This window comes from Tenrec ecaudatus, chromosome 18 (assembly GCF_050624435.1).
Source record: "Tenrec ecaudatus isolate mTenEca1 chromosome 18, mTenEca1.hap1, whole genome shotgun sequence".
NCBI classification, from domain to species: Eukaryota; Metazoa; Chordata; class Mammalia; order Afrosoricida; family Tenrecidae; genus Tenrec; species Tenrec ecaudatus.
Window position 1 is genome coordinate 7,131,519 of NC_134547.1, and position 24,208 is coordinate 7,155,726.

Sequence of the window (24,208 nt, forward strand, 5' to 3'; positions counted from 1 at the left end):
AGCAGAAAGGCCTGGCTCTCTGACTCAGTGGTGGAAGGTGGACGGTGCAGAAAGCAGACCGGAGCGCTGATGTGTTTGATCCATGCGGTGCTGGTGAAGAATATTGGGAAGTAGCATTGACCGCCAGAAGAACAGACACATGTGCCTGGGAAGTACAGCCAGCACGCTCCTTAGAGGCCGGGACGGAGAGCCTTCCTTTCATGCACTTTGGACACGCTCAGCAGAGAACAGCCCTTGAAAACACAGACAGGACGCTTGGTACAATCGAAATGAAACTCGCTGCCCGTCAGGTCGGTGCCGACGTTAGGACAGGGCACAACGGCCCCGGTGGGTTTCCGAGACTGTCACTCTTGACAGGACACGAAGGCCCCATGTTTTCTCCCTCGGTGTAGCTTGTCGCATAACCACTGCGGCCATCAGGCCTCCTGGTACAAGGGCAAGCGACCCAGGAACCCCAAGTGCAAGGAGATGGATCGACAGAGGCTACCGCCGTGGGCTGAAGTATAGCAACTCTTGTGAGGAGGGTGTGTGGATAGACAGTGTTTCTTTCTTTCTTTAAAAAAAAATCATTTTATTGGGTGCTCATCCAACTCTTATCACAATCTGCACATACATCAATTGTGTCAAACGCATTTGTACATTCGTTGGCCATGACATTCTAGCAGTGTTTCATGCTATGGTCCGTCGGGGGCGCTGTGAGCCGAACCTCTTCAGCAGTACCCTCCACAGCCACGTTTTGTAGGGTGGAAATCCCGGCCTGCAGCCTTCCCTCCCAGAGGCTGCACTCCCCTCCCAGCCCTCCAAAAAGAAGCAGTCAGAACCAAGCCCACTGCCATTCAGTCTGCTCACAGCCACCCTCGGTGCATTAACGTGAACTGGTTCCGTGGCTTTTCTTGGCTGTGGCCTTTACAAAAGCAAGGTGTGGTTGTTACAGAGTTTCCTGTCAACTTGATAAATAAAGTAAAGGTGTGCCAATCCGGTCACAGCCAGGTGATGTCTCCCGGTGGGCGTGGCCTTCTCATGAGGATTCTGGGAACTTCCTGTCTATCTTCCTGGAGGCTGGGCCACACACGTTCTCACTTCGTCTCCCTGTGGACAAGCCATGTGGAGGTACGCTGACACCTGAGCAAGCCGTGTGGCCGAGGCCTGCAGAGACAGCCCTGGGATGCTTCCACGGCCATTGGATCCACAAGACTTTTCACCCACCAACCTGTGTTCTTTCCACAGTCGGCATTTGTGAGTGGCCACGTGCGTCTGAAGAGGAATTCATGGACTAGTGTCAGACTCGTGGGCTAATATCAGACTTATGGACTTGATCTGGCCTGGGCCGGGATATTTTCTCAGTATGCAATTGCTCTTTGATACAAAGCTCTCTCTTAACACACACCTGAGTGTCTCTGGATGTGTTTCGCTAGTCAACCCGGCCTAACACAACAGGTCACCAGGCCTTTCAGCGTAGCACTGCTGGGTGGGTCCATCCTTGAGGTTAGAAGCGGTGGAAGGCAAAGGAAACCAAATCCCCTGAATAGCACCCTGCTGAGAATCTGTGCAGGCTCCCTTACCAAAGACCACAGGCTCCCCAAGGAGGATCCTGCAGCCAATTCTCAAAACCACAATATCTATTCAGAAGAATGCCGGGGCGCTCATTCATTACAAAATCAATGCAAATTAAGAACCTCCCTGGGTTCCCACTCTTCTCCTCTGAGAAGGCAAAGATCAAAGAGACTGGCATCCCTGCAGCAGCCCCGGTTGCCTTGGTGAAACCAGGAGAAACCACCCTCTCTTCCAGGGGCTCCTTTAAGAACGGAAGCACTTGATTTACAGCGTTGGTGAGGAAGGTGGAAAGTACCCCAGGTGGCCAGAAGAACAAACTGTCTTGGAGGAAACACACCCTGAGTGCTCTTCAGAAGTAAGGATGGCGGGACTTTGCACATGTCAGGAGAGACTAGTCCCTGGGGGAGGCCATCACGCTTGGTCAAGTCGAGGCAGCAGTGAAAAAGAGGAAGGCCCTTGAGTCGGATGGACACGGTGGCTGCAAGCATGGGCTCAGGCATAAGAACAATGGGAGGGTGGCACAGGTCCAGGGAGTGTTTCACCCCATTGGGTACATGCCAGCTTTGAGTCCATGGCTCCAAGCAACACGTGCTCCCCAGCAGCTGGAACTGGATTCAGCCTTGTGGTGGATGCTGTTGGCTGCTGTCATATCCATTTTCAATGCCCAGCGACACACGGCGCGACAGAGTAGAGCTGCCCCAGAGGGTTGCTCAGCTGCCATCGTCCGGGCATAGAGCAGGTGGACAGACTGACCTCCTTCAGGACTGCTGAGTGGGTTCTAACCTTTCGATTAGCAGATGGACACGTAATCATTGCTCCATCAGGCGCCTCACCTGCTGGAGGGCCGTGTACACCAGCGAAGCAATCCAGGGCACGGCAACTCCATGTATGGCAGGACAGAACTGTGCCCACAGAGTCTTCACTGCCCGGTCTCTCTGAAGCAGAGGCCCGGGTCTTCCTTTGGAAGCACCTCTCATGGGACTCGGACCACCAAGCTCTGCGTTGGGTTCGTAGGCAAGGATGTCACCTGGAGGATGGCATTACGCTGGGGTCTCCAGAGAAGCCAAACTGGTGACATCTGCACGCACGGCACACAGCTCAAAAACCCAACTCACTGCCATGACATTGATGCTGCTTCATGGTGACCTGATAGGACAGGGTAGAACTGCCCCCTACCCCACCCCACCCCACCCCGGGTGGAAATTGGTAAGTTCAATCCGGTTCAAGTTAGGCTTCTCCAGACCCATGGAGACTGATGAACAGGAAGCAGAGTTGCAGGAGTGGGAGGTGGGAGAGGGGGCCGTACAGTCTGGAAGAGGTCAATGAATCGAATGTCCGCCAAATGAATCCACTGTGGGGGACCAGCCTCTACAACTAAATCAGTTCAAGGGCCGGTTGTGTAATTGAAAGATAAATTAAAGCCACATCTGACAAAGGCATGAAAGGGCTCACCTCTTCCATGGAGATGGGAACCAGAGAGAGAGGGGCTAATGCCTTCCCCAACAGGCTGATACACTGAAGGTGACTTAACCATGTGTGTGTGGAAGGGTGTGGGGGGATGCTCTAAGATAGATGTGGTAGTGATTGTCCAGTTCCCCCTTGAAATGATTGAAGGATTGAACTTACTCGATTGTAGGCTATGTCAATTGCATGCCAATAAAACTTTTGCCGGGGGGGGGGGGGAGAAAAGCTAGAAACCCAGCATTGGAGGGGAGCTATTAGGGAGCCCCACTTGGAGGAAGTCAGTCACGGGAATCCATGTGACAGGTGTGATAAAGGCCTAGTGGGTTCCTTCTCCGGGGACGCTGTGTAGAGGCATTCAACATGGTTCGGCTTCTGACTTTCCAGCATAGACTGCCCTACATACAGGTTCTAACAAACCTAGGTGGTCCCGGACCCCTGGTTGTAGGAATGTTTATCTTTCTACAAAGACGGTTGGGAAAGGGCCCCAATCCGCATGTGGCCTGTGCCCAGGCCGACTTCGAGGAGTCCGTGCTGTGAGACCCAACGTTCTCATGAGGCCCCAAACCAAACAAACAGGACCAGCAGGGCCTAGGGTGCGTCCCTGTGTGCTAAATGTGTCCGAGACAGGACCAAGCTTTCCTTATCGAGCAGAAAATCATTGTGAATGTATGGGTGTGCAAACCACGTCATACGCATACGCAACAGGAAGGGACTATATTAGAGGCACACATGGAACAGGAAGGGGGTGTGCTAGGGACATACATGTAACAGGAAGGTCCATGCATAACCAGATGGGTGGGTTCTAGAGTTAAGACGGCTGCTTAACCTTGGTCCTCGCTGAGCTGGCTTGACCTTAAGTGTCCCTGAGCAACTTTCCAGGGGAACACTCTGTGATCCTTATCAGAAGGGAGTGGGCTGTACTTGGGGTGGTCTGATTGCTTTGGATGGCACCTAACCTTCAAGCAGTTGACCTTCGAGAGTTTACAGTAGCACCCATGTGCTTGCAAGCAGCTCCTTAAAGTTAGCATTCTTATGGGGTGGGGGACATCGTAAGGAACAACTTTAGTTAGGAGAATGCAACTGGGCTGCCTCTCCAAACCAGGAACATGAAGGCCCCCCTCCACCAGTCTCGGCCTCCCAGACTCCTTAACATATGAGCATAGCGTCCCTGCAGCTATGGCCGCTGCCAACTCTAGAGCTGGCCCTGGGGCGCCAGCATCAGCATCCCCGGATGAGTTGCTCCCGAAAGGCGACACGGACAAGACTGAGGAGGAACTAGAGGAAGATGAAGGCAAGAAGCTAGATGACACCCTGTTGGAGAGACTCTGGGGCCTGACGGAAATGTTGCTGGAGAGAGTCTGGTCTGAAGCTAGAACTACTTTTAATCCTTTTTTGTGGCTCAAAAAATGTACAGGTGTTTCAGGGTGGCCTTATGGATCGGGACCACTTCCTTGATAATTCTGGTTCTCCCTGTTGTCTTGGAGACAGAGAAGTTGCAGATGGAGCAGCAGCAGCAACTCCAGCAATGGCAGATGCTCCCAGGGCCCAACACAGGACTGACTGTTGGGAGGACTGCCCGGGCCTCTACCTTCACTGCCTGGGAAGTTAGGGTGTTCACCTGTATTGAACTTAGTGGGAGAAGTGGGAATCCGGCTTTCAATGGTTAGAACTGCTGATTGGGCAGTTTTTTGTTGTTGCTGTCTGGCACCTTCATCTGTCTGGAACTGGTGGGAGAAGCCCTCTGCCCTACAGATACACCTGTGCCCTCCACTCCATCAGGATCGCTCTTCCATCTGCATGCTGACCCCAGAGGTTACCCACCGCACACCCCTCACTAAATTGCTCCCAGGTTGTCCTGAACAATGACCCAGTCACTCTTCCATTGTGAGGTTGCACCTGAGACCCTGGGAGAATTTTAACTGAGCATTGGTGACTTGTGCTGTTTCAGAGTGGAGAGGTTGGCGAGGGACACACGATATGCCACAGGCACAATGCATTGCGGTGGTGTGGCATAAACCCCCCACTGTGTGCCCATGTGTTGGGAGGAGCTGGTTCCTCTGCCTTTTGGCCAATAACCCTGTATTGTGTGCATTAAAAAGTGGCAGCAGTCAGTTTTTGTATTTAAATATTAAAAATGATTCCAACGGAAAGAAACAGAAACATACGAGCATCGATCATTTGTCCACATATGTTCTCGTCCTGATTCTTAGTTTCCCATAGTGCACCATTGGTAGTCTGTGGATAAGCTCCTGGGATCCCACTGTCACAGGACTAAGGAGCATGAGAGCCTAGCCATGGTCTTTTCAGTCACCTCATATGCACGTGAAAGCTAGCAATGAATAAAGAGGGCTGGCGAATCGTTGACGTTGAATTACAGAATTGCATTTGAACTGCGACATTATAATTCAGTGCTACATTTATAATATGGTTGAAGTCTATCGAATGTACTGTGGACTGCTGGAAGAGCAAACCAATCTTCTTTGCGAGAAACACAGCCAGAGTACTCCTTAGCGGTGAGGACACTGAGACTTGGTCTCGAGTCCTTTGGATGCATTTCCGGGAGGAAGCAATCCCTGGAGGAGGGCATCCCACTTCGTCAAGGAGAGGGTCAGCACATAAGAGGAAGACCCTCAATGAGATGGGTTGGCATGACCGCTCCAATGGGCTCAAACACAGCACTGATGATGAGACTGGTGCAGGACCAGGCAGTGTTCGGCTCTGCGGTGCATGGGGTTGCCACGAGTGCCGACTCAAAGGCATCCGACAGCAAGAAGCAGGCAAATGCTTAACCAGTTTCATCATCAAGGACTCACTTAGGAGTGTTATTGTTTGGTGCAGTCGAGTCAGTTCTGACTCACACTGACTGTGGAAGTTACATCATTTGGTGTCAACTTGAGACTACTAAGTGTGGGGGGGTGGAGTTTAGCCTGTCAATTAAGTCACAGTTTGATGACCTCATTTGGAGGCGCTAAGGAGGTAAATTGCTCACTGGAGGCCAGATGCGCACTCTCTGTTTTGTCTTCCTGCTAACAAGACACATGGAGATACTCTGATGGAGTTACAGCCCTGGAGCTGGAGAAGCCACGTGGAGACCCATGCCAGTGCTGAAGTGCTTCCACTGCCACTGGATCCACAAGACTTTCCACCCACTGGCCTTTGATCTTCCGCCATTCCGCGTCATTGCATGTGTTGTGCGAGTCTGAGAGGAATTTATAGATGGGTATCGGACATGTGGGCTAATATCGGACTTATGGACTTGATCTGGTCGGAGGTGGGATGTTTTCTTAATATAAAATTACTCTTTATATAAAGCTCTTTTTTTCTTTAATCATTTTATAAGGGGCTCATACAACACAATACATACATACATCCACGGTGTCAAGCATATTTGTACATTTGTTGCCCTCATAACTCTAAAAACATTTGCTTACTAGTTGAGCCCTTGATATCAACTCCTCATTTTCCCCCTCCCTTCCTGCTCTGCCGTCCCTCATGAACCCTTGATAATTTATAAATTTTTTTCTTAGCTCCCATTTAATGTTAGTCATAGTAAACATTTAGAATTTTTCTATACACCAAAACAAGTACATGCAGTGTTACAAATATAGAAAATATCAAGTGCATGCACATTTCAAAGACCAGTGAATGGTGTCCCTTAAGGATTAAAAAAAATTTTTTTCCCCTTAAGGATTTTTATATAAAACTATTCAGTGCATGTTGTATGCACAGAAGGATTTCCCACACATGGAATATTAAATATTTTACAAAAAATTAATACATTAGATACTTCAGATGTTTAGCTACTCTAAACAGAACTTTACAAATTCATCACTGAGTACGCACCCACACCCACACGTTTTCTGTTTTATACTGAGTACCTACACAGTGCAAGCCAATCAAAGCACAGGCTAGTGATACATACATGCTAGGTGACAACACGGAACCATTAAGGGAATACTTTTGCCTGGATAATTTATAAATTATTTTGTCATATCTTACAATGTCTGACGTCTCTCTTCACCCCCTTTTCTGTTGTCCATCCCCCAAGGAGGAGGTTATATGTAGATCCTTGTAATCGGTTTTTTTCTACCCCACCATTCCTCCACCCTCCCGGTATTGCCACTCTCACAACTGGTCCTGAAGGGGTCATCTGTCCTGGATTCCCTGTGTTTCCAATTCCTATCTGTACCAGTGTCCATCCTCTGGTCTAGCCAGATTTACAAAGTAGAATTGGGATCATGATAGTTGGGTGGGGAGAGGAAGAATTTAAGAACCAGAGGAAAGTTGTCTATTTCATTGTTGCTACATTGCCCCCTGACTGGCTAGTCTCCTCCCCAAGACTCTTCTATAAGGGATGTCCAATTACCTACAGATGAGCTTTGGGTCCCCAATCTGCACTCCCCCTCACTCACAATGATATGATTTTTTGTTCTTTGATGCCTGATACCTCATCCCTTTGACACCTCGTGATCACACAGGCTGATGTTTTTCTTCCATGTGGACTTTGTTGCTTCTGAGCTAGATGGCCGCTCGTTTACCTTCAAGCCCTTAAGACCACAGACGCTATATCTTTTGATAGCCAGGCACCATTAGCTTTCTTCACCACATTTGCTTATGCACCCATTTGTCTTCAGCGATAGTGTTGGGAAGGTAAGCATCATGGAATGTCAGTTTAATAGAACAAAGTGTTCTTGCATTGAGGGAGTACTTGAGTGTAGGCCCAATGTCCATCTCAAAGCTCTTTCTTATACACATATGAGTGTCTATGAATGTGTTTTCTAGTCAACCCAACTTACACAGTGACCCTATAGCCACCAGAATGAAGCATAGCCCCATCCTGTCCTGTGCATCTTCCTTACCACTTGTCTCTTTGTTTGTCATAAGACTTCACTCAGAAGTTAGAACTAGGACCCACCCTACTCCAGTATGATTTAACCTATCATGTCTTTAGGTAGGATCCCAAGACTAAGGCCCTTAGTCATCCTTTGGTGTGGAATTGGAACTCCATCTCACCTTGCCCCCATCCCTCATGTTAAAATCATCAACCATCAAAGATCAAAAGGGCAGCATGTATCCAACATCAGAGTTCAGAGGGTAGGGAAAGGAGAAGGAACAGAAACAGGAAGCACAGGGAGAAAGCAGACTAGGAGAGGGTCCACAGAGGGACTGTCAGTGGAAGAGTTGGAGCACAATGAGTCATGAAATGTAAAACTGATGGTCTGCTCTGTGAGCCCTCCCCCAATTCACAATAACACGTTTTGAAAAGAAACCCACCGATGAAATCTTCAAAGAAGCATCTGTGTTCCTTAGCAGAGAGTCTCGTTCACAGGTACAGAGATTGGGACTTCCACGTGTTTTTTGAAGGGTACAATACAATCCACAAGAGCTCAAATGGAGCTCTCCTTAGAGATGCCCATCAGGAGTCTGTTTCTGCGTGACTCAGCTCAGTAATGGCGGTGACAGATGGCAGAGAGGGCCCTCAGCTCTCCACTCCTGGGTCCACTTCCTATTGCCACATAACTTCTCAGAGATTGCCATCAAGAGGTGCGCTCTAGTATTTGCCCCCTTGAGCCTATGAAATGTCCTTGGGTGGCACAAGAAGTGCTCAGCTGCAAGCTGAGAGGTTGCCATGTGACTCCAGAGCCAACTCAGAAGACGTCACGACAATCTATTGTCCAATTGAGCATGGCCACCGAAAACCCTATGGAGCAAATCTCTACTGTGAAACAAAGGGATCCTCATGAGCTTGAATCAACTCAACAGCATTTGTTTGCTTTTGGATCTGGGCTGGCTCTGCGACCTGTTTTGTCAACCAGAATGTAGTCGTAGTCATGTTTAGGCTTCAAGACAGGTTGCATGGTTCCCTTCTCAATCCTGATACCGTCCCCAGCCACCACATCAACATGCCTAAGCTATTCTATGAGAGGCTGAGAGAGAAATAGTTCAGTCCATCCCATCTTCCCAGTGACATCCTCAAAATGAGAGCCATTCAGTGGATCCATAGTAGAACACAGCTTCATGAGGGAACCCAGCTGCAATTGGAAGAGTGGTTCAACTGAGCCCAGATCCAAATTTCAGACCCACAGAAGTCATAAAAGGTTGCAGCTTTCCTGTCTCCTTTGCTGTTGTTGAGCATTGTGACCAAATGGATTCTCATCAAAAGAGGGAGCATACAGAACAGAATTTCAAACTCTCACAGAATCCGATTGTCTGGAGGCACTGAGGCTGAATGACTCCCACTCCACCATCAAATTATCGGCCCCAAGATCATCTTTAAACCTTCAACCAGAAAGATCCCCTGAAGTCTTCTTACTAGAGTCAAGCAACAGTCTCGCCTAGTAAAGACTGTCTGCCTTGAGCATTCTGCTCTTTTAAGAGAACATCATGGCTGGCCGACGGGCATTGACAAAGAAGTCCCTCAGCAAGGAGGTTTGACCCAGTGGCTCACATTGACCCATGGTGAGGATGGCGAAGGACTGGGCAGTGTTTCGTTCCATTGTACACGAGGTGGCTATGAGTCAGCATCAGTTTGGCAGCATTTGACAAGAACAACGTGGGCAACACCAGCAATGTGAAAGATTCGATGGAAACCTGTGATAGTTACATAATTTTATGTCAACTTGAACGCATAAAAATGTAGGCATGGAATCTAGTCTGTCAATCAGGGCACAGCCTGATTATCTCCTGGTGGGCATGGCATTTTCTCACAAGGAAGATCCTGGGAACTTCCTCCCTCTCCCTGCTTCACCTATCTGTTAATGAGTCACACTGGTGGCAGCCAGAGCCCTGGAGATGGGTTCACCGCTATTGGATCCACATGACTTTGCACCCACCGACCTGTGAATTTCCTGCATTCTGTATCATTGCGTGTGTCTGTGTGAGTCTGGAGAGGGATTGATGGACTAGTATCAGACTTATGTAGTAGTATCAGACCTATGGAATGGATCTAGACTGGGTTGGGATGTTTACTTGATATATAATTCCTTGTTGATATAAAGCTCTCTCTTACACACACATGTGTTCTTGGATTTGTTTCTCTGCCACATAGAACCTTAGGGGGTAGTGAGTTTATGTTGACAGAGGTGGAACAACTCAGGAAAGGAAGGTGAAGATGCTTGCATAGCTCGAAGAATGCCATCGACACCCCTGTATTGTACACGTGGAGATGGTTGAATGTACATTCTCAATAATGACAATGAATACCATTTTGAAAAATTTCAAGGTTGTTGTTTTCAGTTATTAAATTTGGGGGGGTTCTTAGCAGTGAAAGCTAACGGATACATGTGCATTGTGGACAATGGACATGAGAGAGGAGAAGGATGGAGAGCATGCTCTTTGCATTTAGCGGCACATCGAGGACCCTTGCATCTTCCTGACCGGAATTCAATCACAGAACCATGCTGCATTGGCAAGGACACTGAGGAATACAATCTTTGTTGTTGTTGTTTTCTTGGCTAACCGTGTGCCGAGTTAACCAGACAACAGGAATCATTTCCTTACTAAAAGGGAAGGAAGAATGGATACTAGGGAACAGCAACTAAGGAGATTCAGATGTAGCAGTGTTAGGTAGATTTCCCGAGAGAAGAGGCAGGCTTAGTCAGGGTCTTGGAAATCTGCCCGGAGAGGAGAGGGGCTCCAGGTTAAACAGAAGGACATCCAGCTTCCAATTGAAGGTCTCCATCATTCCTCCATGGTCTTTACCTTGGGAGCAGGTTGACTAAGAACCCCCTCCTCACCAAATGCCCTGGCCAGGGCAGAAGGCATGGACTGGAAAAACTTCTTTTGGAAATCTCTGCCTATGAGAACGTAGAGGAAAGGATTGAGGCTGCTGTTGAGGCAGCCCAGAGAGAAAGCACCCCAAAGGAAGAGCAGCATCTTGGGGTCAACAGGGCTTTCAAACTTCACGAAACGCCACACCTGGACACACATTGCCACGTTAAAGGGGAACCAGCAGATGAAGAAAGCACTCACCAACACCAACAGCAACCTCTTGGTCCAAGTGCCATGAACCCCACCCTCCCGCTGGAAATTGACCCAGATGAGGTGGGCACAGGTACAGATGACCACCAGGGGCAGCAGGAAGCCCAGCAGGAGATGAGCGATAGTCATCGCCAAGCGTCCCCTCAAAGCCACTTGACTGACAGTCAGGTTTCCACCCTGCGTCTTGTACCCTGGGTCGAAATTGAAGTAGCAGTAGGTGCAGTTTTCCCAGCTGCCAGTGGTCCGAAACGCCAGGTACGGAAAGCAAGTGACAGCAGCCAGCAGCCACACAGAGGCAGCCAGCCAGCTTGCCCCTCTTACTGTGCGGTGGTTCCGGGCCCAGATTGGGTAGAGGACAGAGATGCAACGGTCCACAGAGATGACGACCAGGAAGTTGATGCTGGTGTAGAAGGTGAGGTTGTTGAGGGCCTGGTAGAGTTTGCAAACCCATTTGCCCATTTGCCACTCGCCAGCAATCAGCGTGTGTATAGAAATGGGCAGGGCCAGTAAGACGGTGAAGTCGGCAAGGGCCAGGTGGAGGAACCAGGTGGTGGTGACAGTGCGGGGCATTCGGAAGATGGTCATCCAGAGGACCAGCCCATTGCCCACTAAGCCGATGACAAAGGATATTGACAGGATGGCTATGGTCACCTGGCGGAGTTTCCACACCTCTTCAGGCTGACAACTGGAGTCTCCGCTTGCCTTCATTGTTCTAGAACATAAATGACCCCATGTCAGTGCCAGGGGCTCATTTTTAACAGGGCCCACAACCCCTTTAAGACCTCATTCATTCACTCCCCCTTCTATGCCTCTCTACGGAGTGCCTACCACATCAACAAATCTTTATGGAGGGCTGACTACACGATGATGTCACCATTCCAGGCACGAGGGGCATTAGGTTGTACAACAAAACGGGCTCCGTGTGGGACTCACCTCAAGCAAAAGCAGAAACCCTAAATATATATATAATTTTATATATTTATAATATTAATATATATGTATGTATATATATATTAAACAAACCCACGATCGAGGCTGCTGTCTTGGTTGACTGCCATCGGATCAGCCCCATGTAATGAGGCAGAATGGTCTCACAGAGTTTTCATCACTAACCCCTTCACAGAATGGTGGCACAGAGGGTTAAATGAAATGAGGGAAAACAGTAAAGAAGGCAACTTGGGCGTGAGATCAGGAGCTCGAGGTTGGATACGTTGTCTGAGGTGTGTGTTAGATGTTAAGTAGATAGTTGAATGGATGAGATTATGGGGAAGGGAGCTTCCAGATGGAGATAGATATCTGAGAGCCATTAGAATTTAGATGTAACCCCCCAAGTCTTGCATATGAAAGGCTGTGTCAGTTATATCATCTCCTGTCAACTTCTGAAGGGGTCTAGCCTGTCAATCGGGTCACAGCGTGATGACCTCATTTGGAGGCATGAAGGAGAGAGATAGCTCACTGGAGGCCAGATACACACTCTCTCTGCTTGTCTCCCTGTGAGACGTTCCTGTTGACAAGCCACATGGAGCTATGCTGGTGACAGCCAGAACCTTGGAGCTGGAGGAGCCACGTGGAGACCTATGCCAGCACCAACATGCTTCCACTGCCACTGGATACACAAGACTTCCCACTCACTGGCCTATGATCTTCCTGCACTCGGCATCCTTGCATGCATTGCTTGAGTCTGAAGAGGAATTTACAGGCTGGTATTGGACATATGGGCTCATATCAGGCATAAGGACTTGATCTAGCCTGGGCCAGTATGATATAACACTCTCCTTTACACACTTATGAGTCTTCCTGGATTTTTATTCTCTAGTCTACCCGGACTAACACAAAGAGCAAGGACGTGGATGTAGACAGAGAAGAGACTTCTTGTCTTCTTGTGTTGGCAAAGGAGCGTGAGCGTCTGCGCATCCAACAGCCTGAGGTTTGAATTCTATTTCAGATAATGACTCGTGACTCCAGGCCAGTAGCTTCCTGTGTCTGAGGGCCAGTCTACTCACCTTTGAGAGGAGTAATAGAACCTTCGAACAGATTCCCACCTCTGCTGGCCCCCACGCCCAGTGCATCACAAGGCCCTTTGGCTTTTGCCTCCGGAAAGTCTCTTGTACCTGTCTAGTCCTCCTTCCTGACTCCAGAGTCTACTCTTTCGGTGGCCAGCACCCCAGCTCCTATATTTGCTCCCCACCCCCACCCCTGTCTTTCACTTCACCACAGTTAGAAGGAACGCTGGGCAACTCCAATCAGAAAACCCTCCTGTGGCTCCTTGTTCTCACAGTAACTATGACTAAGAGTTCAGCAGATCAAACCCACCCAGAGACACCTCTGAAGAATGCTGATCTGTTTCTTGAAAATCCTAGGAGCACGGTCTGTGCTCTGGAAGGGACAGGATCATCGTGAGTTAGAATAAACTCGATGACAATTAAAAATAATCTTTAATTTGTCTATCCCAGTGATGTCTTCACTTCCCATCATTCCCAAGATTCCCCCCCCCCCCCCGCCACACCACCACCACCACCACCCTTCTAAACTCCTCGCTGACCCTCCCAGCGAGTCCCAGCCTTGTCTCACCTTGTCTGGTGGAGTCTTAAGCACCTCTGTCAGGGTCTCAGTCTATTCTGGAAGCTGCCCACCTAGAGTCCAGATTGGGCTGACAGGACAGATGACAGGAAGCTGACCAGTGAGTTTTGAAAGAGATAAGGGTCCAAGAAAATCTTGTGCAAGAATGGTGGCAATCAGTGATGACACTGATATCCGCCAGGGAAGCCTCACCAGATATGGGTGGGCCCTGACAGGTCCTGGGGGGTTGGGAAGTTAGGGGGTGCTAATGAGGAGAGAGGTACCAGGCAGGTCACTCATGGACCACTCCTAATCTTCTTGCCTATCCTTTCTTTTGCCCCAGGCCACTTTCCCACCTGAGGGAGGGAATTCCATTTCATTGAGCACCCAAAGTCAGGTCATAGAGTCAACCAATGTTGAGTCATGGAGACCTCATTGTGTCCAAGTAGAACTGCGTAAGGGGTGTTCAATAGTTGATATTTTGTAAGAACAGCAATACACTGATCCTTCTGGGATTCCTCTGGGCAGACTCGAATTTCCAACCTTTCAGTTAACAGCCAAGGACACCAAATGTTTCACGTCAGTTAGTGACTCCACATTAAGTACCTACACTGCGCTTTCAGAGTCCCGGGTGTTGCTAACGGTTAAGCACTCAGTTAGAAGCCCTGGGGTTGCCGTGGTTGCATGTTGGGCTGCTAACTGTAAGGTCAGCAGTTCAAAACCACCAACTATTCCCCTGGAGAAAGATGGAGCTTTCTAATCCCATAAAGAGTGATTGTCTTGGAAACCCACAGGGGCAGTTCTACCTATAGGGTCCTTCCTATAGGGTCACTATTAGTCAGCATCCACTCGATGGCAGTGAGTGACTAGCCAAAAGGTTGGTGGCTTAAACCCACCTAGAGGTAGCCTGGAGGAAGCACTAGATCTGAGTCTCAAGGCCATGCTCAATGTACCTTTGTCAGATGGGTTCCGGTTGATAGGAGGGTGAGGATTCTTTTTGATCTGAGAATGTGTGTGAGTGAGGCAGCATCCACCTGCCCAAGTTCAAGTAATCACAGTTTCTCTCTCTCTCTCTCTCTCTCTCTCTCTCTCTCTCTCTCTCTCTCTCTCTCTCTTTTTTTAAAAGTAGGATTAGATCATTTCATTTCCAAAAATCAATCAAAGTTCTGTCTCCTGAAGCAACACAAACAACAACCAGTTGATTGCCATCAAATTGATTCTGACTCACAGAGACTCTATAGGACAGAGTAGAACTAGCACTGTTGGTTTCCAAGATGGTAACTCTCTCTCTCTCTCTTTTATCAATTAAAAAAACATCATTTTATTGGGGCCTCTTACAGCTCTTATCACAATCCATCCATCTATCCATTGTGTGAAGCACATTTGTATATATGTTGCCATCATCATTTTAAAAACATTTTCTTTCTACTTGAGCCTATGATATCAGTTCATTTCCTTCCCTCCTCCACCCTCCCTCCCTCATGAGTCCTTGATAATTTATAATTTTTTTCATGTCTTACACCGACCACTGTCTCCCTTCACCCACTTTTCTGTTGTCCATCCCCCACTGGGAGGGGGTTGCATATAGATCATTATGATCAGTTCCCCTTTTCTGCCCCCACTTTCCCCTTCCCTTTCTGGTATTGCTACTCTCACTATTGGTCCTGAGGGGTTTATCTGTCCTGGATTCTCTGTGTTGTGAGCTCTTACCTATACCAGTGTACATGCTCTGGCCGAGCCAGATTGATAAGGTAGAATTGGGGTCAGGATCAAGGGGGGAGGGGAGAAAGCATTAATGAACTAGAGGAAAGTTGTATCCTTTGTCAGTGCTCTACTGCACACTGACTGGCTTGTCTCTTCCTTGTGACAGAAGGGTAAGGGGATGTCCAACTGTCTACAGATGGGCTTTGGGTCTCCATTCAGCACTTCCCCTCATTCACATTGATATGATATTTTGTTCTGGGTCTTTGATGCCTGAACTTGATCCCATTGACACCTCATGATCGCACAGGCTGGTGTGCTTCTTCCATGTGGGCCTTGTTGCTTCTCAGCTAGATGACCGCTTGTTTATCTTCAAGCCTTTAAGACCCCAGACACTATATCTTTTGATAACCAGGCACCATCAGCTTTATTCACCACATTTGCTTATGCACCCACTTTGTCTCCAGCGAACATGTCGGGAAAGTGAACATCCCAAAATGCTGGGTTATTAGAACAAAGTGTTCTTGCATTGAGGGAGTACTTGAGCAGAGGCCCAATGTCCGTCTGCTAGATGGTAACTCTTTATGGGAGTAGAAAACCTCATCTTTCTCATAAGAATTGACTGGTGGTTTTGAACCAATGACCTTGCAGTTAGCAGCCCAATGTGTAGACACTACGTCACCAGGGTTCCATGAGAAGTTGACACAGAAAAAATAACTGAGATACTCTTGAGGGTTTTATGTTTGTTTCATTTTTTAAAAAATTGATCATCTTTTAGGGGAAATACCGAAAGATGATCAGAACTTGACTTTTCATCAAAACGCTTTTCCTAATAATATGGTTTAACTGTGAACGTAAAAGAATGGGAGGGGAAAGATAAAAAGAAAATTTTGTTGTTAGAGGATATAGAGGTGAAAAAATCCAATGGTTACAAATACAAATGATTTCAAGAACAAAAATCACCAGAAAGCCCTGACCCGCACAAACCACAAGGCTCATAATCGGCAGCACAGAAGAAAAATTCTCCTGTGGCCTGCATCGAGGCAGTGAGAACACCCCAGAAAATGAAACGTTTAGAAACATAAGAGCTTAGAATTCTATCTGAGACTAGAGTTGCATCCTGACACAACTCTTCTCTTGCTGTGCTACAGTCCTCGGCGAGGCTCTGCTGGCCTTGATCCACAGGTCGAGCAAACAGTGCCTTCACTAGAGCTGTGGCCAGAAACATGCTCTGCCAGGACCAGGCTCCTGGGAGGCGGGAATGGTGGGCATCTTTCTTTGTACCTATCCATATCGGAATCTGGTGTGTCACACACACACACACACACACACACACAGTTTAGTATTCTAAACAGAGTTTAGAAAACAAATATACAATAAAAGTGAATGTGTGAACTCAAAAGCAAACTTCAGAGAACTGTTTTGGATTTTGAACAAAGAGACATGTCATGTTCAATCAACCAGAGAAACAGCCATTTGGAAATGGGGGGCAGAAAAGATCAGAGCCCAGAGTATGGACCAGTGTGACTGACCCACATGCATTGGAATCGACAGGATGGCAACTGGTTTGGTTGTGCTTTGGTTTTGCTTTATCTATAGACCATTTTGGTCTTTTTTTTTTTTTTTTTTACAATTGTGCCTTCCAATCCTGTGCCTTCCAATCCATGGACAAGGACTATCATTCCGTGTATGGAGATGTTTCACGATTTCAGTAATGTTTCATGTGGCCGTGGTATTTTCAGTGAAAGCTGAGCCATGATTTCAGGCAGACCAAGAGGAATTGATGGTTGTGCATTATGGTGTTGGTGATAGACATTAAGGGTGTCATGGACTTCCAGAAGAACCAACAAACCTGTGTTGGGAGAAGTACAGCCAAAATGCTCCTTGGAGGCAACAATAGCAAGGCTTCAGCTCATGATCCCTGAGTAGGTTATCAGGAAGAAGTTGTCACTGGAGAAGGACATCATACCTGACAACGGGTCATCCAAGAAAGAGAAAGGCCATCAAGGAGATGGATTGACACAGTGGCTGCAACAATGGTGTGTGGAATGACTAGAGAAAGAAATCCAGGGAGACACTCATATGTGTAAGAAAGACTTTTATATACAAGAGCAATTGAATACTGAGAAAACATCTCAACCCACTGTAGCTCAAGTCCATAAGTCCAATATTAGCCCATATGTCCAGTACCAGTCTATAATTTCCTCTACAGACTCATGAAACACATGCAATGATGCCAAGTGCAGGAAGATCACAGGCTAGTGAGTGAGAAGTCTTGTGGATCCAGTGGTGGTGTAAGCATCTCAGCGCTGGCAGGGGTTTCCACTTGGCTCCTTCAGCTCCAGGGCTCTAGCGTAGCTCCATGTGCCTTCTCAACAGGAATATCTCTCAGGGAGTGAGCGTGTGTCCCACCTCCAGCGAGTTATTAATCTCCTTCACACCTCCAAATGAGATCATCAAGCTGCCACCTGATTGACAGGCTACACTCCACCCCTTCACTCTTAAGTCTCAAATTGACGACAGATTATGTAACTGCCCAAAGTGGGTTCAGACCTAGGAATGATTGTGCGGATGGCACAGGGCTGAGCAGCATTTTGTTCTGATGTCCAGGGGATTGGTACGAGCCAGAACCAATTCGGTGGCACCTGTCAACACAAATGGTTTTGTAGTTTTTTGGTACCAGTTTTATGCCTCTTTGGTTACATTTACTCCTAGGCATTTTGCTCTTTCGTGAGAGAAAGATGAGGCAGTTCTACTCTGTCCTATAGGGTCTCTGAGATGAGTTGACATCAACTGAACAGCTATTTACTTTGTCTCTTTCAAATGCTATTTTCAGTGGCATTGTTTCCTTTTCGGAACGCTCACTGCGAATGCATGAAAATTTGACTGATTTTTGCATTGACCTTGTAGCCTAACACATTGCTGATCTCACTTGTGAGTTCTTTTTTGTGCCTTCTTTGGGCATTTCTATATGTAGAGGTCTATACGGTCTGGGAAAGGAAATACTTTTTTTCATCTGCTGCCTCTATTTAAGTACATTTCCTTTCCCCCCTCCTTCCCTTCTCACTCCTCTCTCCTCCTTTCTTGTTTTCCACCCAGTTGCTCTGGTTAGAACCCGCAGTACAATGCTGAATAGCCACGGCGAGCGTGGGTGTCCCTGTCTTATTTCTGATCTTAAGAGGAGAGCTCTCAGTATTTTTACATGGAATATGATGTTCGCTCTGTGTTTTTAAAAATAAGTGACCTTTACCAGATTGAGGAATTTCCCTTCTATTTCTAGCTTTGTGTGTGTGTGTGTGTGTGTGTGTTTAGTCTCTTTGTCAAATGCCTTCTCTGCATATGATTCAGATAATTGTGTGACTCTTTTCCTTGGATCTATTAATATGATGTTCTTATGTTGAAACACCCTTCCATTCCTGGCATAGACCCCACTTGGTCATGGTGTGTCATCCTTTTAATACGCTTTTGGGATTTGGTGTACCAGTATTTTGTTGAAGATTTTTGCATCTATACTCATAGGGCCTTGTCTTGGCTTTGGTATCAGAATAAGGCTAGCCTCACAGAATGAGTTAGAAAGTGCTCTCTGCTCTTCTTCTTCACTTTCCTTTTTATAAGTTGAAGAAGGATTGGGGGTAACTGCTTCCATAAATGTTTGGTAGTATTCCTCAGTGAAACCATCTGGCCCGGGACTTTTCATTTGGGGAGGGTGACTGATGACTTCTACATAGGCATGTGTGTTAGTCAGAGTTGACTAGAGAAATAAATGCACAGACACTCATATGTGTGTAAGAAAGGGCTTTGTACAAAAGGGCAGTTTTACATTAGGAAAACGTCCCAGCCCAGGCCAGATCAAGTCCATAAGTCCAATATTACTCCACATGTCAAGACTAGTCCATAAGATCCTTTTTAGACTCACGCAGGCATGCAGTGACTCCGAATGAAGGAAGATCACAGACCAGTGGGTGGAAAGTCTTGTGGCTCCAGTGATGGTGCAAATGTCTCAGCACTGGCATGGGTCTCCACGTGGTTCCTCCAGCTCTAGGGCTCTGGTTCCATTAGTGTAGCTCCATGAATCTTGTCAGCAGGAAGATGAAGCAGAGAGAGTGTTTCTGGCCTCCAGTGAGCTGTTTACCACCGTCGCACCTCCAAATGAGGTCATCAAGCTACGATCTGACTGACAGGCTAAACTCCACCCCTTCACTCTTAGTAGTCTCAAGTTGACACCAGATTATTTAACTACCACAGGTCCTTATGAATTGGAGCCAATTAGATGGTACCTAACAAGAACAATGGATGACTAATTCAATGTCTTCACTTGCTACGCATTTGATGAGATTGTCTATCTCCTTTTGAGCCAATGTAGGAAGCGTGTGTGCTTCTAGGATGGTATTTAAGTTGTGAAAGAGGCAATAAAAGATTTTCCCATAGAGACATGTGCAATTGGCCACGTCCTTGCTGATAGTGTAAACTCAGAAGTCAGGCTTCCAGAACTATGAAGAAATTAAATTCTGTTGAGTTAAGAAACCCACATCCTGGTACTTTATTACAACAGCCTTAGAAAACGAATGCAGGATGACTGACCATTAACCTCTGTGTTAGTCATTTCAATGCATCGGATATGCAAGTGAGAGAGAAAAAGTGACCACTATCTCACACCATACAAAATAATCTTTACGACAAGGAAAGCAGAACTAAATGTTCAAGTTAAAATAACTTCTTTTTTTCAGTAGAAGATACAGTAAAGCACCATCATACATTTTAAACAGACAGTAATTTTCTTACCTGTTGCATAAAGTGCTAACAAGAAAGAAAAAAAATACACTAAGATTAAGAACTTTTACTCAATATACTGAGGTTAATTTGAATATTCTGGACAACATGGTTGGCTGTTTCTTCAGTGCAAAGTTGTTACTTTTAAATCTCTTTCTTCATTAATAAGATTCTTGGGGAGAAATACAAGTATTTGGAAATATACTGCTTCTACCAAACATTCTTCACGGAGTTTTACTATCACTGATCATTCTTGTTTGAATCCATTATAACTATAGTATGACTTATGCCCAAGGGTGACTTTCTAATGCCCTCCATCCTTTTAATAATTGACACTTCCCTGCAAAGAAAAGACATTTCTTTTGCCCTGTTTATTCTTAAGTGATAGTTTTATTCACTTAAGAATAACCCATCACCATTATTTTTTATTTGTATGTCCATTGAGCCGAGTCGAGTCAATTCCAAGTTGATTCTGACTCACAACGACCCCAGATTTTCACTGACATTGAATGCTGACTCACAGCGACTCCCCTGTGTGTTTCCGAGACTCTGTTTATTGGAGTCGAAAGCCCAGTCTTTCTCCCAAGTTGCTGCTGGTGGTTTCAAAATACCGACCATGTGGATAGCAGCCTAACTTGTAACCACTACACCACCAGGTCTCCCCTATAAGACAAGGTCTCATGGTCACTGTGGGTTTCCGAAATGGTAACTTTTCACAGGAACAGAAAGTCTTATCTTTCTCCAAGTGGCTACTTTGAATGGCTGACACTGCAGTTAGCAGCCCACTGTGGCACCAGGGTTCCGGTGTTACTGTCTGTATCACTCCGTACTTGGATAGTATGTGCACTTCACGCTGACTCCCATGGTCTTTTGATCCAGCCTATTGCACTTCCTTCACATCCTAATTTTTGGGCACAATAAGAAGTTACAGACTCGCCGTGTCTCCCCAGCCCCAGCCCTGGGGCCAGCCCTTCTGTCAATGAGCACTGGTTGCTTTTAGTTGAGAATGGTATTTAGTAACTCAATTCTGGAAGTTCGGTGTGCTCAGCTTGACTGGGTCAACTCCTCTCAGCTGTCTGAAGTGAGGATATAGATGTATGAACACACACACACCTTGATTATTATAATGATCTATCCGTGGGCTTCTAATATCAGCCCAACATTACAGGTTTTCTTCTACTCTGAGTCATTTCCATAGTGTGTTAGTCTGGGTGGACTAGAGAAACAAATTCATAGACACTCATGTGTATAAGAAGGAACTTTATATCAAAGAGTAAGTGTATATTCAAAAACATCCCCCCCAATAATATGATTTTTTAAAAATAGATCAGCTCAATTAAAAAGAAAGAAAGGAAGGAAGGAAGGAAGGAAGGAAGGAAGGAAGAAAGAAAGAAAGAAAGAAAGAAAGAAAGAAAGAAAGAAAGAAAGAAAGAGAGAAAGAAAGAAAACATCCCAGGCCAGACCAGATCAAGTCCATAAGTCCAATATTAGCCCATAGGCCCGATCCTAGTCTATAAATTCCTCTTCAGACTCACACAACACATGCAATAACTCAGAATACTGGAAAATCACAAGCTGGTGGGTGGAAAGTCTTGTGGATCCAGTAGCAGTGGAAGCATCTTGGAGCTGGCATGGGTGTCCACATAACTCCTCCAGCTCCAGGGCTCTGGCTCCATCAGTGTAGCTCCATGTGACTTATCAACAGGAATGTCTCTCAAGGAGAATATGTGTCCTGCCTCCAGGGAGGATGGCAGGAGCTCCCAGAATCCTCAGGAGAAGGCCATCCTCACAGAGAGGCCTCATTGGCTATGACCTGATTGACAGCCTAGACTCCACTCCTTTGCTCAAGTTGACAGGAATGATATAACCACCACACATATGTACGACTATCACTATAACAGTGCAAACCTTGACTCTCCTTATCTGGTAATACATACACATACCTGTTTACTCCTAGAAATTCATTCTTAATGTCTACTACTGGCAAAAGTAAGCTTACTAATTACAATTCGATATCTTTACAAGTTCCCATTTTTCCCCTTTGGACTGGGGGGTATTACAAAGTTAGAGGGAAATCCCTAAGACCACTCTCAATTCTGACACAAATTTTAGCATTCAGGGAGCCCCTGGGATCACCTTCAGGTTCTGTAATTCACTACAGAATTTACAAAAATACATCAGAAGCTGTTAAACACATGCTACAGTTTATCAATAGAGTAAATGCCAATACAGTTTAGTAATCAATCAACAGAGATTTGTCTGAACCAAAGGAGGGACCAATACACTAAAGTCCATGCGCGCTCCAAATATGGACCTTCCAGTTCTCCTCTCCCATAGAGTCCTGGAGAGCACTAACTCCATGGAGCAGTGAAATCGAATACACACTGTAGCAGTTACATCATCGTCTGTCAACTTTAGGGTATTAAGAGTGAATGAGTGGAGTTTAACCTGTTAACCAGGTCAGTCGCAGCTTGATGACCTGATTTGGAGGTGCTACAGAGATAAATAATGCCCCGAAGGCTGGAACCACTCTCTCTCTGCCAGAGCCCTGGAGCTGGAGAAGTCATGTGGAGCCCCACAGCAGCACTGGGATACTTCCACTGGATCCACAAGACCTTCCACCCACTGGCCTGTGATCTTCCTGCAATCAGCACCATTGCATGTGCTGGGTGAGTCTAAAGAGGAATTTATAGACTAGTATCAGACCTATGGGCTAATATCGGATTTATGGACTTGATCAGGACTGAGCTGGGATGTTTTCCAAGTAGCCAATTGCTCTTTGATATAAAGTGCTGTCTTACACATATATGACTGTCTCTGGATTTGTTTCTGTAGTCAACCCAGACTCACACGCACAGAACTGTACTAACCAAGGAAGTTCACCGAAGCCTTAATGCCCAGACTTTTTATAGGTCCTTCATTTCATACATGTGATTGGAAGTCCACAGTGCTGACCTACACTATCAGAGCCAATGGAGGATAACTGGATAATCCTCCTAAGTCATAGGAATCCACAATAAATCACATTGTCAACCTAGAATCAGCAGTTCTCAACCTGTCAGCCTGGAGTCACGGTGTTGCTCTACCCAGACCAGAGCAAGGTCTTCCACAGCAGACCTAGAGGTCAGACAGGATAGCATGCATGCAACCTTGGGCTCAACTGCAAACCTGAGAGTCCAGGGCCACAAGAGTGAATTTTGTCAGGAAGAGAATATCCGCCTTCTCTGTCCCCACCCTCCATCCATAGATGCCAAGAATGGCCTCATCTTTGAGACTCTCTAGGACAGCGGTTCTCAACCTGTGGGTCGTGTCCCCTATGGGGGTCAAACGAAGTTTTCACAGGGGTCACCCGATTCATCACAGTAGTAAAATGACAGTGCTGAAGTAGCAACAAAAATAATTTTATGGTTTGGGTGTCACCACAACATGAGGAACTGTATAAAGGACTGTATAAAGGACCAGCAAGAGGAATTAGAGGAAGAATGGAGTTGCAGAATATGCCACCAAGCGATTCCCAGGCTTTAAATGAAATAACCAACCAACTAACTCACCATCAAGTCAATGCCGACTCACAGTGTACCCAGAGGACAGGGTAGTACTGTCCACTTAGTTTCTGAGGCTAGAGGAGACACTTTTATTTTCTGATTCATTTGTTTCTAATTTTTATTATTTCTATTCTTGCAGTGTCTAGGGGTTTGGTTTGCTGGTCTTGCTCTAATTGTTGTTGATGATGTGTTAAGGCAGCGGTTCTCAACCTGTGGGTTGCAACCCTTTTGGAGGTCGAATGACCCTTTCATAGGGGTCACCTGAGACCATCGGAAAACATATTAACTGAAAACATATTAACTGAGAATCTGCACCTCTATCCGTCTCCAGGTGGGTCCGCCCACATGCAGATACTCCCATGTACGAGTACCCAGAGTGAAGACTGTGACCCATGCTACACCATTATTCAAGACACAATTTCACTGATTTGTCATTAGAAATAAATATTTCACAATCTATAATTACATGTTGTTTTTGTGATGAATCACTATGCTTTAATTATGTTCAATTTGTAACAATGTAAATACATCTTGCCTATCAGATTTTTACATTATGATTCGTAACAGTAGCAAAATTACAGTTACGAAGTAGCAACAAAAATAATTTTATGGTTCGGGGGGTCACCACAACATGA

General features: G+C 46.4%; 1 protein-coding gene, 1 non-coding gene and 1 pseudogene across 2 annotated transcripts; 2 read left to right on the forward strand and 1 right to left on the reverse strand.

The window, feature by feature from the left end:
* The first annotated feature begins 4,194 nt into the window (after positions 1 to 4,194).
* LOC142432661 (mitochondrial import receptor subunit TOM22 homolog) lies at positions 4,195 to 4,877 on the forward strand (annotated as a pseudogene).
* Positions 4,878 to 10,698: 5,821 nt separating this feature from the next.
* GPR32 (G protein-coupled receptor 32) lies at positions 10,699 to 11,706 on the reverse strand. The gene has a single exon (XM_075537884.1). It carries the CDS (start codon positions 11,704 to 11,706, stop codon positions 10,699 to 10,701), a length of 1,008 nt encoding a protein of 335 aa, XP_075393999.1.
* Positions 11,707 to 16,358: 4,652 nt separating this feature from the next.
* Positions 16,359 to 16,488, forward strand: LOC142432915 (small nucleolar RNA SNORA3/SNORA45 family). Its single transcript, XR_012781004.1, has one exon. It is a non-coding gene; the product is annotated as a small nucleolar RNA SNORA3/SNORA45 family (small nucleolar RNA).
* Positions 16,489 to 24,208: the final 7,720 nt, after the last annotated feature.